The sequence below is a fragment of the Schistosoma haematobium genome, chromosome ZW (assembly GCF_000699445.3).
Source record: "Schistosoma haematobium chromosome ZW, whole genome shotgun sequence".
NCBI lineage: Eukaryota > Metazoa > Platyhelminthes > Trematoda > Strigeidida > Schistosomatidae > Schistosoma > Schistosoma haematobium.
Genome location: NC_067195.1, coordinates 81,391,882 through 81,407,708, shown reverse-complemented (window position 1 = coordinate 81,407,708; position 15,827 = coordinate 81,391,882). Strand labels below are relative to the sequence as shown.

At 38.6% G+C, this 15,827-nt stretch overlaps 1 protein-coding gene across 1 annotated transcript in view; it reads left to right on the top strand.

Annotated features, from left to right (window-relative positions):
• The window catches only part of TAF6 (Transcription initiation factor TFIID subunit 6), a 29,707-nt gene that overhangs the window by 1,759 nt on the left and 12,121 nt on the right, over positions 1 to 15,827 (top strand). Inside the window, exons 2-3 of the mRNA XM_051212450.1 lie at positions 190 to 7,889; positions 9,501 to 11,397. Of these exons, the coding sequence (XP_051072634.1) occupies positions 10,976 to 11,397 (422 nt within the window). The 5' untranslated portion in view covers positions 190 to 7,889; positions 9,501 to 10,975. The remainder of the gene's footprint in view (positions 1 to 189; positions 7,890 to 9,500; positions 11,398 to 15,827) is intronic.

Sequence of the window (15,827 nt, the reverse complement as noted above, 5' to 3'; positions counted from 1 at the left end):
ACCGAGTTTATATTTCCTATGTATTTGTTCGTTTTTCAATAGTAAACGGATGCATCTGCCAGTTTTTCCATCACTAAAATAATACTTTTGGAAACTACGTTATTAAAGTATTGATCATTCGTTAAAAATCTTTCAGTATTTTTTATTTAATGTCATATTTCGTCGTATTTTGAATTCGTTTGCTTTCAGGTGTTAATTGGTTACTACCTGTTTACCATTCATTACTATTGATATATTCAAATGGATTCATCAGAAAAACGAAGATTAAATAAACTGTTAAGAAAGCCTTCATCATCATCGCTTGGAAAAGCTCTAGGTTTGAGACAGAAGTTGTCTCGTAATTCACAAAAGCAAGCCAAATGTGCATCTGTTGTATCTGAAAAGGTACCCAAACAGGAGATTAATGTTGATGTTGCTACTTTGTGTGCTGAGATGTGTGGTGTTTCTAACCTATCACAATCTGCAGCTAATCTTCTTCAGAAACACCTAAATCAAATAGCTCGACTTTTAATTCATGAAGTCCTTCGAGTAATGGAACAAAGTCGTCGAGGTGTCCCTCAAGCGTCCGATATTGATTTGGCTTCAGTTTTGATCGGACTTGAAGCAAGTTTTCACAATAACTATTTCATAATGAAATTTGTATGGTAATTTATTCTTACGAACCTGTACAAGTGTAAGGTTAACCGATTTAAATGTGACTGCTCATAGTTATTGTCGAGTAAATATTCTGTGCCTCTGTAATTGTAATACTAATTTGGATAGATTTTCTACTGTCATATAAATTTTGTAACTGATGCATTGGTTCATGCCCTAGATTTTTTTTGGGCCGTATGCTGTGTCTTGTAGATACTACTTGCATGTCAAACCGCATTAAGTAATGAGTATTCCAAACAAACACGCTCATTTTCTTTGAATACATGGTTTTTAACTTCACACTTGTGGTATGACTGATTTGAAGACTAAAGAGAATATTATGATGTTATTTGAAAAGGACTGAACTATATTACCCACGACTTTCAGAAAGCATAGTTTTTCTCTTCTCTAGAGTTATCACTCAAATCATTTAGATTGAAAACCAAATCCCACGAAAAGTACATCACACTGCTGTAGTTCTGAGTGTGCAATATTTTTATAATCCTGTTATTCCAGTCTAGTAGTGGTAAATCAGATGACTGAAATTGTCAGCCACATTGTATTTTCTCCATGCTGATATAGTCTCGATCCACCAACTTCAGACTTATTTTCTTTTAACAAAACGTAAAGATTATAGTAACATCTGGTAGTAAACTCAGTATTTACTTGGACATAAAAACTGGTGCTAAACGTATCAGTATTCTGTTTATTATTATTATTATTATTATTATTATTATTATTATGAGCTATAGTTATTAGAGAGGAAACGTATTTATTTTCACTGTTTTCAAAATATCAGTAACCAGTGCCTAAGTTAGTTATTTTAAATTAGGACTAATTGTTGATTGACATAACCAAACGAATGTACGCAGACTTTTTTACCCTGTCTTTGTACACATCTACTTGCTTCAAGTTTATTTTCAAAAAGTCCATCAAAGGATCAAATAAATCAATACATTTCCGTGACTGGAATCCCTCAAGTTTGGAAGTCTTTTTTGAAATACAGGTTGCCACCAATTTGTGGTGTTGTGGCTGGTTCTACGTCAGGCCCATATAATTTATCCTAGCTTCTGGACAAACCAACTTATCCATTCTCCTCAATCTACATTTTGACCTTGTTAATTATTCGCTTGTCAACCTTGACTTTTTATATGAGAGTGTGTGTGTGTATTTCCTCTTACTCACCACGTCTGTAACTTATTTTTATCTGAATATAAATATTGATTCACCCTTAAGTAAGTGGAATTGGCTCACATGCTTTTCCTACCGCGCGTCATTTCGCTCTGCTCTCTTCCCTTCGCTTCCTTCGACTAGTTTCTCTAATTGTCTGTCTAGATCAATGAGTGTACAGAATATACGTATTCAAAAACCTATTCTCGTATTTATCTTAATTCCGTTATTCACGAACGCGATTCAAGTCGATCATTATATACGAGTATTAGCGACATGTATATTCCAATAACAGTCATTCACACGATACAATTAATGTCAGGTCTCCGGCCACAAAAGTTGTTCTTCAGATGGTTGAAAGTTTTGTTTATATTTATTCAGTGATGGCATCATGGAATGTTAAATTTCATCCAGTATACAATACGTTCACTTTTATTTATTCTTTAGATATCATTTATTGTCATCTAGAATCATGAAACATAAAATCATGGACTCTTATTAATATAAGCCTACATCCTTGTTATTTATTGTTTATTTTATTTGAACACATAAATATTGGTACAAGAGGGTACCAAATATATATGTGCCACACAAAACAATGAAAATTCGAAGAGAAAAAAACAATAACGAAGAGATTGATGTAAGGTGGTGTAATGATAATAATAATAATGGTAAAAATGGGGGAACGGAAAGGTACAATCAGAAGAAATCTTCCAGTTAAAGAAGACACAACCACTTTTTATGAAGAAAGTAAAAGAAGGTTACAGCAAGATCGCCATTGGCTTCTATTCTGAGCCATATCTGATAACGTCTCTAGCCACTGTATTGTACCATCTCTAGGACCCCAGCCAGGGAGTCGTGAAGGACCAACACAGGCTAGCCCTTTGCAGCTTTCTTTCATGCTACGACACCATGTCATATACTGACCACCTCTCCGCTTTTTCCAACCAGTCCCAGAGACGGCAAACAATGCACGACGTGGAATTCTCAGGGACGACATTCGTAGAACATGTCCAAGCCACTGAAGTCGTTGTTTCAAAATGGTCCTTAACTCGGAGACGCCAGGTTTCACAAGCATAGAGCAAAACTGCTCTCACCGACGCGTTGTAGATCCGACCTTTTACAGCCAGACTAACATCACGAAGGCGCCAAAGATGACCCAGATTGGCATAAGCCGCTCTGGTTCTCACTATACGTGCATTGATCTCATCACTCACACTCCCACCAGCACTTATGCAGCTACCCAGATACACGAACTTCTCGACTACTTCTATCTGCTCACCGTCCAGGGTGAGTACAGGATTAGGATCCTGACAGTCTTGTAGAAGTACTTTGCACTTGGAAGGTGCAAAGCACATACCATACCTACGGACACTGATTGTCAACTGATTAAGTGCGGATTGCATGCCTTGGGCATTATCGCACAGTAAGACAATATCGTCCACATACTCAAGGTCGAGAAGTCTTTCTCCAGGCAACAGATCCACACCACCATTACTTACATTCATCAGAGCTGTTTCCAGAATGTCATCGATGGCAAAGTTGAAGAGGAATGGTGAGATTGGGCAACCCTGTCTAACCCCACTGCTCGAATGGAACAATGGAGAGAGGTGGTTGTATGCCCTCACTCTGCCTGAGGTGTTTGTATATAGGGCCTTCAGGATGTCAATAAAGTTCTCAGGCACATCCTTCTTCAATAGACAATCCCAGAGAACAGTCCTATCCAACGAATCGAAGCCAGCCCTGATGTCAAGAAACACTACGATTGTTGGCCTTTGATAAGTATGGCGATGTTCTAACATTTGGCGGAGGGCGAAGATATGATCAATACATCCTCGACCGGAACGAAACCCAGCCTGCTCCTCGCGAGTCAATCTTTCTGGGATTTTGAACAACCTACGAAGTATGACGGAAGCCAATAGATTGGACGCAATCGGAAGTAGACTTATCCCTCGATAGTTGTTACAGGAACGGGGTGAACCCTTTTTAAAGATAGGGACAACTATCGACTCATTCCACGACGTTGGTACACTCTCGAGCTCCCAGACCTTTGTAAACAACGTCGTCAGTTGCCTAGTCAGAAAGTCACCACCATCTTTAAAAAGAGTCGGAGGTAAGTCATTTGGGCCAAGTGATTTGTAGCGCTTCAAGAGTTGGCGTTCCTTGCGGACTTCCGCCTCATTTGGTGGATCAGTCGTCACCGGCCATGGAGGGCAGGACAGTCTGACCGATGTTGCCGGAGCAGCAGGCCAGTTGAACTGTCCTTCGAAAAATTCTGCCCATCGTCCAAGACGTCAATGGATGTTAGTGATTGGCATCCCATCATCCTCGTAGATTGTTTCGCTCACACTAGACTTCTTGCTGCCAGTGGTTCGGATGGATTGGAAGAGCTTCCGGTAATTACCGGATGCAGCTGCTGCTTCCAGCTCATTAGCACGCTCCGACCACCAGGCTTCTCGGTCCTTACGCAAGCTTTGCCCAATTTCCTTACGTAACATCCTTCGTTTATGGTCAAACTCACGGTCACCCGGAGTAGACCGACGGGCTTCAATGAGTTGTAAGGAACCTGAAGAAACTCAGTGCTTATATGCGGGACATTTCGCGAACCCACAACTGACTGTACCCGCCATTTTCATGGCGTCATGCAATTGCAACCAATGCTCATCTATACTTTTCGGTGGAATGGTAGCTAGCCTAGAAGCTAGCTCGATTGGATACTTACTTGCAACAGAAGTTGCAACCAGCTTGCTGATATCAATCCGTTGATGGCGGTCACTTCGTTGGCCACTGAAAAGTAAGGTAAGATTGGCGCAGACCAAAGCATGGTCAGAGTCCAGATAGGTACTCCAAAAGGAGCGGCAGTCTTGTACACAACCACGCCAGCGGTAGCTGATCGCGATGTGATCAATCTGAGTTCAGGCTTGAGATGCAGAGGGAGGACGCCAGGTGGCACATCGGCAATGACTGTGCCGAAAGTTAGTACCAGCCAGAAACATGTTGTGGTCTGTGCACAGTTGCGGTAGGCGGTCCCTGTTATCTATCCTGTGACCAACAAGTCCCCATCGGTCACTTAAACGACTCTTTTCTGTGCCTAGACGCCCGACCTGAGCATTCAAGTCTCCGGTTAGTACTACAATATCTGTCGAACGCACTTTCTGGAGAAGAACAGATAACTGGTGGTAAAACTCATCCTTGATTGCATCCGGGCTGCAATCTGCCGGGGCATAGGCGGAGATGACGAAAAGACATCGTTTCTCACACCGATTTCTTCTCACTTTGATGGAACTCTCTAATCTAACAGCACATAACCGACTGTTAATGAGGATCCAATCGATTAGTGCCGCCTCAGCTCTAGCGGTTAGTGCGACACCAACGCCAGCAAGACCAGACGAAAATGCCACAGGGTCCCCGGATAAGCGCACGTAAAACAAGCTTTTCGAAGCGACAGGTGAAGAGCGAATTTGTAGTACTTCACCAGAGTCTTGAATACGGGTCTCGGATAGATAACAAACGTTGATATTAAGACTTTCTAAAGACATAGCCATCCCTATCTGTTGTTCGAGCTGCATTAGTGTGTGAACGTTGAAGGCAGACAGCTTGAATGGCGCACGTGGTTTCAGAAAAGCTGTTTTAGTATTCGTATTTGGTGGTAGCATTCAATTTTCAACCAGGCAGTGACTCGAGAATGTTTAGATACAGTCGAGTTTCCACCATAGGAGAGCTGCTGTATAAATCGAAAAATAAGGATACATAAAGTGGGAATAAAAGTGAGTGAATAAGTGACGTCGTAAATAAAGACAATAATAATGTGAATTGTTTGACTGTTAATCGAAGCGTGAATAGAATTTTCAGTAAATACGATCCTTATCATTATATTTTGTGTGGGCTGTGATACTGCCCGGGTGCCCAGACCGAAGCAGGTGGTTATCTTAGGGGGCCACACCCCGAGCCTTTGACCTAAAGGTATGACCCACAAGGCAGTGGAGCATCGTGAGGAGATGCAGTCCTATATGGGCTACCATATGGTAGCCGGTGACCAACGATTGGTTCATACTTCATTTGTTCCCGCAGGATACTGGAGCCCATGTGCATCATTGGTTTGGGATCCGGTTAAAGCACCGGACATTCGCTTTTCGTCCTCTCATTTTCATGAACAACAGTTATGCCACGTGAAGGCAGTTAGTAGGAATTCCCAGGCAGAGGCTGTATACGCGTGGCCATATGAAAGCATTTCGAGAGGGAGGGCGGACCCACCCCACTCTCGTCCATACCAGGGCATTTGGGGGCATACATCCTTGTTCTTCTCTACCAGTATAAGTAGTCTAGTTGGTGGAAAGCTGTAACGACTATTCATTGAATATGTATCAGTTTAATGTACAGGTTTACTAAATTTTTATTTTATACCAATACTGTTATAATATTCCCTTTAAATACCCCAGGCAATTTGGTTATTCGTATTAATTCCTTCCAACCTAGTCGTTTCATAATTAGTTTCATTTCAGTCCTCGTTTTTACCAAATTTTCTTAATCAGAAATAGGTATTTCTGAGTAATATTATTATTTCCCCAACAGAGTCCTTTCGGAACAACTACCGCAAATTTTCTCCCAATTCGTACGGGTGGTCGTACCGCAAGTTCAGGTCCTGGTGGCAAAGTTTTTTTCATTCGACCAGATAAAGAAATCGATGTCAAAGCTTTATTACTTCGTGAACCAGCAGGTGTTGTCTACGATGTTAGTTTAGTTGGTAAGCAGAATTTATGCGATCTGAGACACGTGAATAGATTGACTGGTTTTTTGTTAATGTAGACCAACTAGTATGTGTAGTCGGTTGGAATGGTTGCGTTTGAGTTAGTTTTACTTTTAGGCGATTTTTATACTTGTTTCTAAAAATTGCGCAAATCTGAAAAGTACTTAAGCTATCTTCAATCAATCAATGTTTTTAGAAAGTCGACAAAGGAGTTTAGACATCTATTAATTTGTCCTTACCAAGCTAGATCAGTCAACTTATTACTCATATTGCACCTTTTTCAAAGAGTTCAAGGATTTCAGGTTGACTGGTATCCATGCATATACCATTTAGTTTCAGTAATCAAACTAACCTCAAAAGTGGATTCGTCACATTTCCGTCTTCTGGTTCCATTCAAAACTTTAGTGGTCTTGAACTATAAGGATCTAAAACCTTGTTAAAAGGTTAATGTAGTAGGGATCCGCCGTACCAGTTATTTTGTTTTTTATGTTCTTTCCCTCAATTTATAATTCGTCACAACAAACAACCAGTCATTGTATATCAAGCAATGTGGTCCTTTCTATTACATTGATGATCGAAGTTTTTGTATCAAATTATGCTGATTTTGATCAGTTTCAGTTGTGTTAGTTTTTGGTGGAGTTTTGTTCTTCGAGCTGGGTGGTTTAATCGCGAAGCTTTCTTGATCCTTCTGAAAAACATCGGTAATACAAACTCCAGATAGAACTGAGCTATTTGAATTTCCCCATAGGCATTTCTCGTGAGTCAGACCGAAGGTCCTGGGTCCGACCCCTCGTGGTGGGGTCTTGGCTACTCACTGCTGAGGAGCCCCATGCTAGGAAAAAACAGCTATCCGTTGCTATCAGGTTTTAAAGAGTTATCTAGCTTAGACCGATTTTTAATCTTAATGACGCTCAGCAATCTCCACAAACTTTCACGCAGATCGAATTGTTCTTATCAATCACTATATAAAACATGTTTATATACTGTAGATCTGATTTAGTCATATGAAGTAAAACATATTCTTACATTGTGATTCACTAAATATATAGATATATATTTGTATTACTTCATTTCAGCTCATTGGTTGTCGGTAAATGGAAAACAGCCTACATCACCACAGAATCCGCCACCGGATTTTTTAGCAAGGATGGCTTTGTTAAATAATTCATTTGGATCTCACAATAAACAAAATAAACGACCGATTAGTCACAAAAAAGATGATGATATAAATTCATCAGTTGAAAAACATCCTAAAATTGGTATACATAGTAGTAACCGAGATAAATTAGATTTATTATCAGGATCTCATCCAAGAAAAGTTTTAGCAGTGTCTGTCGAAGTAAATTCTGATTTAAGTCATTTATTTTTATGTTAATGTATTCTAAATAAATATATATGCATTATACTGAACTAAAAATTTAAAATAATGGTGTCGTTATTAGTTCTGATAATTTAATGCTAATTTTTGGGATAATTTTCATCATAATTTTTATCAACTAACCAAAAGGTACTATCGTACTGTCGTGTTTAGTGCCGTTTTCAAAGTTTCCTAGAAGTTGTGTAGTTGTTATTTGTTTAAGGATAGTATGTCAGTTTTTAAAATATTGCGCAAAGTCCCTAACGTTTGGTAATCTAAAAATATCTAGTTGTTGGTTTGATAGGACTGTACCATTAGTCAGCTCCCGATAGGTTAGTAATTAGACGACACTTATCTTTTAACCAAATATGTCACGAGTTCGAAACCACTCTAATTGGTATAAAGTGAAACAGTAATAATGTTGCTAACCCTGAAAGAGTAGTCGTAACTCAAAGCCTTGAGTACATAATCCTGTGCTTGGTAAATGATGATTCATTTATTGTATTCAGTTAGTTTAACATCGATGATCAGTGGTGCGAGAACGTAGTAAAAAAAATTATACGGTAACGATTGTATCGTGTCTCAATAGTAGGTTTTTCTAATAACAGATTTTTAGTTTAATTCGCTTGAAATCTCTGAAATCACTTCATACTCACTCTCAGTAGATCATAATGGACATAAAATTGATCAAAGTTTGAAGTCGAATCCATTAAATGTTCAACAATGATTCTTGTTATGCCGAGGAGAACGTGACTAGTCACACGATGTTTCAAAGCTGCACGGTAGATTAAATACAAATCTGGGTGATCTTTTTTAAACAATTTGGTTATTCACCTAACCAACGTCATTACTTACATGTTGTTACTTAGGTTATGGTACAAATATGACTTGACTTAAGTTGTCGGACATCATATCAGCACAAAGAAAAAATATTAACAGGTGTAAAGTCATAAGAGTTGAAATATCAATGACACTGATAATATAAAAATATTCCGAACCGAAGTAATAGGAAATGATTGGAATAAATACGATTGAGGAGTGAGAAGTAAAGGGTAATTCCAGGCTCACGATCTCGAAACAAATGAAGACTTAACATATTTGTGCTACTGATACCGCTCTTAATTCATATCATCTATGATATTTGACCACAAATTGTGGTTATCTTGAGGACCCAAATTAAAAGGTTTCTACTTTCCGATATATCTCAAACCAACTGTCCTTGACTTCATGAATAAACACCATGTCTTGGTTTTTTTAAATAGTTTTATATCAGCTATCATTACGCGTTTAGGTAGGTGGTGACTAGGAATGCTTGATACGTTTTCCGACTACCTTGATCGATGAAGATTCACAGTTTCACCAACCGGTTTATTGTCGTTACCTAGTACCCCACACCTAACATCAGGATTATTCGATTATTCTGATATATGCAAACGAGGCCCTAGAGTACCAACAAACTGTATACCGTGTTAAACATTTTCTGCCAGCTTCATATGTATATTTGTGAGTGGAGTACTGACAAACACCTAACATTAATGGTTGATTCTGTATCTACTATCTATGTTTTATTTTTTCCCCCACTTTTTTTGCTAGCGTCGTTCTCATGAAATCAGTCAAGAGGTGATGATTTACTTTCGTGAATTAACTGAGGCATGTGTTGGTGCTAATGAAACTCGACGACATGAGGCTTTGGACAATGCTACATTAGATCCAGGACTTCAGCCAATATTACCTCATCTTATGACATTCATTACAGAGGGTGTATGTTTTTGCTTGTTATTTTTAAAAAGTAACTTTAATAAACATTTTATATACTCAATTCATTGAAACAGTCCTTTAGTTTTCAAAACACTAAGGTATTAACACTAAGTAATCTACCACTATCAGCGAAAATGATGCGATAATGAGGACTGGTTTTCTATTGACTAAAAGTTGGACTTGAAAGAATTGTGATTCTTATCCAGTGAGTGAATTATACGTTCTCTTGATTCCACTGCATATTTTCATCACCTACCGTTGTTCTAGGTTTCAGCTCCTCTGTTGGTTTGGATGTAAAGTTATTTAGCAGATATATCAAGACATTGTAGATAGCTAAATGGGGCGACACGTTCTCGATTATTACTGATAAATCATCACCTTGTTTCCCCATTCTTACCCCATTAATTTCCACGGTAATGTTGTAAGTGTTAGTTTTTGCCTGTCTGTTTTTGTATAATTTACTCCATACCTTCGCTAATCACATCTTCTATGGCTGGTCTTTCCTATTGTCTCTAATACTGTTTCTACTTTAATTACTCTGGGACTTGCCTTGACAATTTCGTATCTCTGTGCTAATGAAGTGTTCCAACTCAAACCAATGTATGGATGTGCCAGGTTCTACGCTGCGTATGACTGACGATTGATGAAGCACAACTATTGAATTTATGGTTTTCTGTTTATATGAAGTTAGGGGTCAATGGGCAATAATCAGCTGTTAAACGCTACTTGATTAGTTTCTTATATATAAAATAGGTACAACTTGTAGCTTAATAACTAAAGCTATACGTTGGGACTTAGTTGCAGTATCTTGTTACTCACTTATGTTTTGGCATTTGGGTTATGTAGAATAATAGTTTGAGACCGAACAACTCCGTATTTATTATATAATTTAGCAATGCAATCATCCAATCTCACTAGTGATAAGTATCTTACTTTTGACATATTTGTCAACTAAACTCACCAAACGGAGATTTATATGCTTGGCTTGCCACACTCAAAATGTAAGCGCTGTACATCTATCCGGATCGAAAAAGATACAATGGTGTTTAAACCCACAAGTTGGTGGTTAAAAGTCGAATTTCAACCAATGAGTCATCGCTCCATCTGTTCTATAAGATGTATGTTTCATTGTTAATTTATAGTTAATAGTTGAATGGTTTCCTTTTTAAAACTTATTTTTTAACTAGTTAACAGTCAACCCAATTCTCTCTTATTGCTATAAACCGACCTAAGTTAAAAAACCATTAAAAACCTGGGGGCTCCAAATGAGTGGTTTATCCTAGTGTGGGACTCCTCAGCAGCGCCAATCCATGACCCAACAACCAGGAGTCAATCTCAAGACCGATCTCACGCTCAAACGCCTAACTTCTAGACTACTGAGCTGGTATTTAATAGTGTACATGTCTAACTTCAATCAATATCTTTGTTCAATTTTATTTTTTGTCTTGGGAATATACATTTACATTTGTTCATCTGTCTATCTATTTATTTTTATTCTACAGGTAAGAATCAATGTAACTAATCATAATCTTGCTATATTAATTTATTTAATGCGATTAGTTAAAGCATTAATTGATAATCCGCATATTTCACTGGAACCATATTTACATTTACTTGTGCCTACAGTGATCACATGTGTACTTAATCGTCAATTATGCGCTAAGCCAATTACAGATAATCATTGGGCATTAAGAGATTTTGCTGCTAAACAATTAGTAACTTTATGTAATAGGTAAGTTATATGTATATGCGCACATTTTACTGCTTCTTTTGCACGTATCTGTGTTGCGTAGGTGTTTTATTCATTAGATAGATGGTTTTTCCGATTGAGAAGAATGGACAGCATAACTTACAGCCAATGGTTAATATGATTGCTTAATTCAATAGGATTGAATCTTCATTTTTTAGAAGGGATTTTGCATTTTAATTTATCAGTCCGATATGATCTATAAAAATGAATTCTATGTAAGAAAACTTATCTTAAGGTGTAATTTGTTGTCGTAGAGTAGATTCCTTATTATGGTTCGGGTCTAACTACATAAAATGAACTCTAACGCAATAGGGAAGTAAGGACAGTAATAATTGTTGACCTACTACCCAAAATTATTCAGAAGATAGAATAAAGTCGAAGGTTTATTCTCGCTCAAACCAACAATGGTACAGGGGAGAATGCGCAGGTATTTATACATTTCTTTATGTGTCCTTGGGAATCATTCATTTAGGGTGCAAATTTCACGGCTCCTGATTAAACAGTATGTACTCAATTTCAAAACTCGAAATGAGAGTTTATCAAAAACATTTTTTTTTTGGAATCCAATCGAATTATAGTGAAATAATACATTTTCGTAGCACGTCCACACATTTTAAATATTCTATAATGATATATTTCCAGATCCACTCACTCATTAGACTATTGATAATTAAAATTCTATTTTGAATTCTTCACCAACACATCGAAGCGGTCACTTCAAATTTGATTATCTCAAATTATTGTATGGTTTTGTAAGTATCATAACCAATGTTGATTTAATAATTTTTAGTAAATTGCACATTTGGGTAGATTGTCAGTAATAGAAATTGTGATGTATTTGTTAGGTCCCAATGAGTTGAAAATTAGATTCCTGACGTTTCATGAATTAGTGTAAACCATTTCTTCAGAGAACTCCGCCTGTAGCTCTTCTACGGCTAATGCCGGCCCAAGCCCACACAAAGGAGGAGGTTTGGGCGTGGCATCGGCAACTCCATTCCGTAGAAAGCAACCTTGCTAAAAAAACGCTAATCAGAATAAGCAGTTTAAACTGTGCCCTTCAAGTTGAAGAATCTTCTTTCAGAAGAATTACGATGCCTCATGGTGAAAGCCGTGATTATTCGAAAGTCATGAGGTCGATGTCCCTTCTAACAGCCAGAGCAACAATTAGTATAAGTCCATGGAATGTTCGGAAAATGTGGGGGACCGACAGGATCAGTCAAATAGCTACGGAAATGAGTAGATACAACTTGACAGTGCTTAGGATCAGATAAACCCATTGTGCCTAAGCTGGACAGCAAAGGTAAGATACGGAAGAGATGCTACTGCACCCCGGTCACGAAGAGAAAAATGCTCCACACACTCAGGGAATTGCTCTGATGCTGTCCAAAGAAGCGCAAAATACACTTATAGTATTTGGAATCTCATGGGTCGAGGATCATCAAAACATCATTAAAAACAAAGGAGGGAATTACAATGAATATTGTCTAAAGTTATGTAGCCACCAGTGGAGCTACTCCATGTTGGGTAGAGACAAGTATCTACCTCAGTACAATGGAAGTTGGTCGCGCAATTTCGTGGATCGGTTGATGTTAGACACTATCACCATTGGATGCCGGCTCGGTGGTCCAGTAGGTTAAGCGTTCGCGCGCGAGACCGAAGGCCTTGGGTTCGAAGCCCGCGAACGGGATCGTGGATGCGCACTGCTGAGGAGTCCCACGATAGGACGAAACGGCCGTCCAGTGCTTCCAGGTTTCCAAAGGTGGTCTAACATCAATCGGTTCATGAGGGCAAGCCAATCACTGAAATTCAAGGATAGAGGGACAGATGGGTGGAACACTTTGAGGAACTCTTGAATAGACCAGCTCCATCGAAGCAATATCTGCAGACCTTCCTATAGATGTCACTCCAACGACCGAAGAAATTAGGATGGTCAGCAGACAAATCAAGAATGGGAAAGCAGCAGGACCTGACAATATACTAGCCGAAGCATTGAATTCAGACATAGAAGTAACTACTGGCATGTTCCATGTTCTATTCAGGAAGATTTGAGAGAAACAACAAGTACTGAAAGACTGAAAAGAAGGATACCTCATCAATATACAGAAGAAAGGAATTCTGAGAGAATGTGAAAACTATGGAGGCATCACACTACTGTCAATACTAGGAAAAGTTTTCAATAGTGTTGCTGAACCGGATGAAAGACTCAGTAGACGCCCAACTTCGAGATCAACAGGGTGGATTCCGTAAGGGTCGGTCGTGTGCAGAGCAAATCGCGGCACTACGGATCATCGTTGAACAAATCAGTTGAGTGGAACTCGTCACTATACATCAACTTCATTGACCATGAGAAGGCGTTTGACACTGTAGATCGGAGGGCATTATAGAAACCTTTTCAACTCTAAGGAGTAACTGAGAAGATCTCCAAGATAATCCGGAATTCATACGATGGACTAAAGTGCAAAGTGGTGCATGGAGGATAGCTGACAGATTCATTCCAAGTGAGGACCGGAGTCAGAAAAGGTTGCTCACTCTCTCTGTTTCTTCTGGTGGTTGATTGGATTATGAAGACTTCGATTTCTAGGGGGAAACACGAAATACAGTTGACAGCTTGCATGCAACTAGACGATTTGGACTTCGTACATGACCTAGCCCTCCTATCCCATACACACGAACAAATGCAGATGAAGATAACTAGTGTAGTAGCAGCCTCTGCAGTAGTATGCCTCAACATACACAAGGGAGAAAGCTTACTTAAAAGGTTTGAATAATTTTTTCTGGTTAGCGTTTTTTTAGCGAGTTAGTTTTCTACGGGATGGGAACGCTAACCCCATGTCCAACCCTCCTCCTTTATCCGGGCTTGGGACCGGCAGTAGCCCCCGGAGGGACTTCCGGCGGAGTTAAGGGAGAAAGCAACACACTCAAATACAACACGGCGAACACCAACCTAATCACACTTGATGGAGAATCTCTGGAAGAAGTGGGAAGTTTCACGTGTCTGGTTGGCGGCATCATCGATGGAGAATGAGGATGTGATGCAGAAGTGAAGGCGAGGATTGGCAAAGCTAGGACAGTATTCCTACAGTGAGTAACAACCCACTATGGAACAGAACAATCCAACTTCCAGCTAGCTGTGGAGGAAATGAGGAAGAGATGTTTGAAGTGGATAGAACATAGATTGTAGAAATCACCAGACTTCATCACGAAGCAAGTGCTAATATGGAATCGTGAAAGGCAATGGAAACGTGTAAGACGAGATAGCACACCGAGTGGAGAATTGGAAGGAGATATGAAATGGATGAATAGCAACTGGAACTGGAAAGAGCTGGAAAGGATTGTGCAGTACAGAGTTGGGTGTAGAATGCTGGTGAGTGGTCTATGCTCTTCCATGATGGGTAGCAGGCGTATGCAAGTATGTAAGTAATTTCTTCAGAGAATAAAATTAAATAACAAATTCAATAAACAAAAGTTTACAAAGTACAAAAGATATAAAGCATAAATATTTTCAGTACAATCAAAATTAACATCGACTTGATCAAGTCAATGACCTGTTATTTCAGTCAAACTGATTCTGTGTGAGACTTATTTGTGTGTGTGTGTGTGTGTTAGTGGATGTGGGAAATGTGATATCTGTAATTTTGAAGAGTAAGGTTAAGAATATTTGTATATTTATTAGTGGTATGGAATGTGAACAGGATTGAATATATGGATATTTGTTAAAATGGTTCATGTTGGATGAATCTCTAGTGACTCACGTGCAATCGAGTTTAGTTCAATCAAGGTCTTTTGTTGACCTATTTAATGGACAAAGTCATCCATGATATAACAACTTGTTGTACTATCTTTATTATTATGCTTGTATGAAATACATATGCCTGAACATTGTTTAGCGCCTACGCATGTATTCATTCTGCTAGCTTCATTATTAACTGCTTAATCTATTCGCTGACTCATCCATTTTCCTATACATATATATATGTGTACATTTGCACCCATTCACTACTACTACTACAACTACAACTACAACTACAACTACAACTACTTGCTACTGCTACAATCGTAGTTCGCTTGCTCATTCATTTTGCCTCTCTGCTGTCTGGTCCGAATTATCTACTAAATAAACTGTAGTAGCTGCTTCTTTTTGCCTTCTGATTTCAAACATCGTTGAAGATTATACGATAACGGTTCGAGGGTGATTAATTAACGAAGCACAGCCACTACAGAATTGGTAATCCCGACGTGAGAACGGGAAGCGAATTTTGACGAAATAATGAAATTCCAAAAATTCGACTACCTTCATCTCAATTTGGATTATCAAATGAAATATAATTACAACTGTGGATTTATATTATTATTTTAATTACACTTACATTATTTCGCAAACATTAATAAACGTGACAATTATAATCATAATA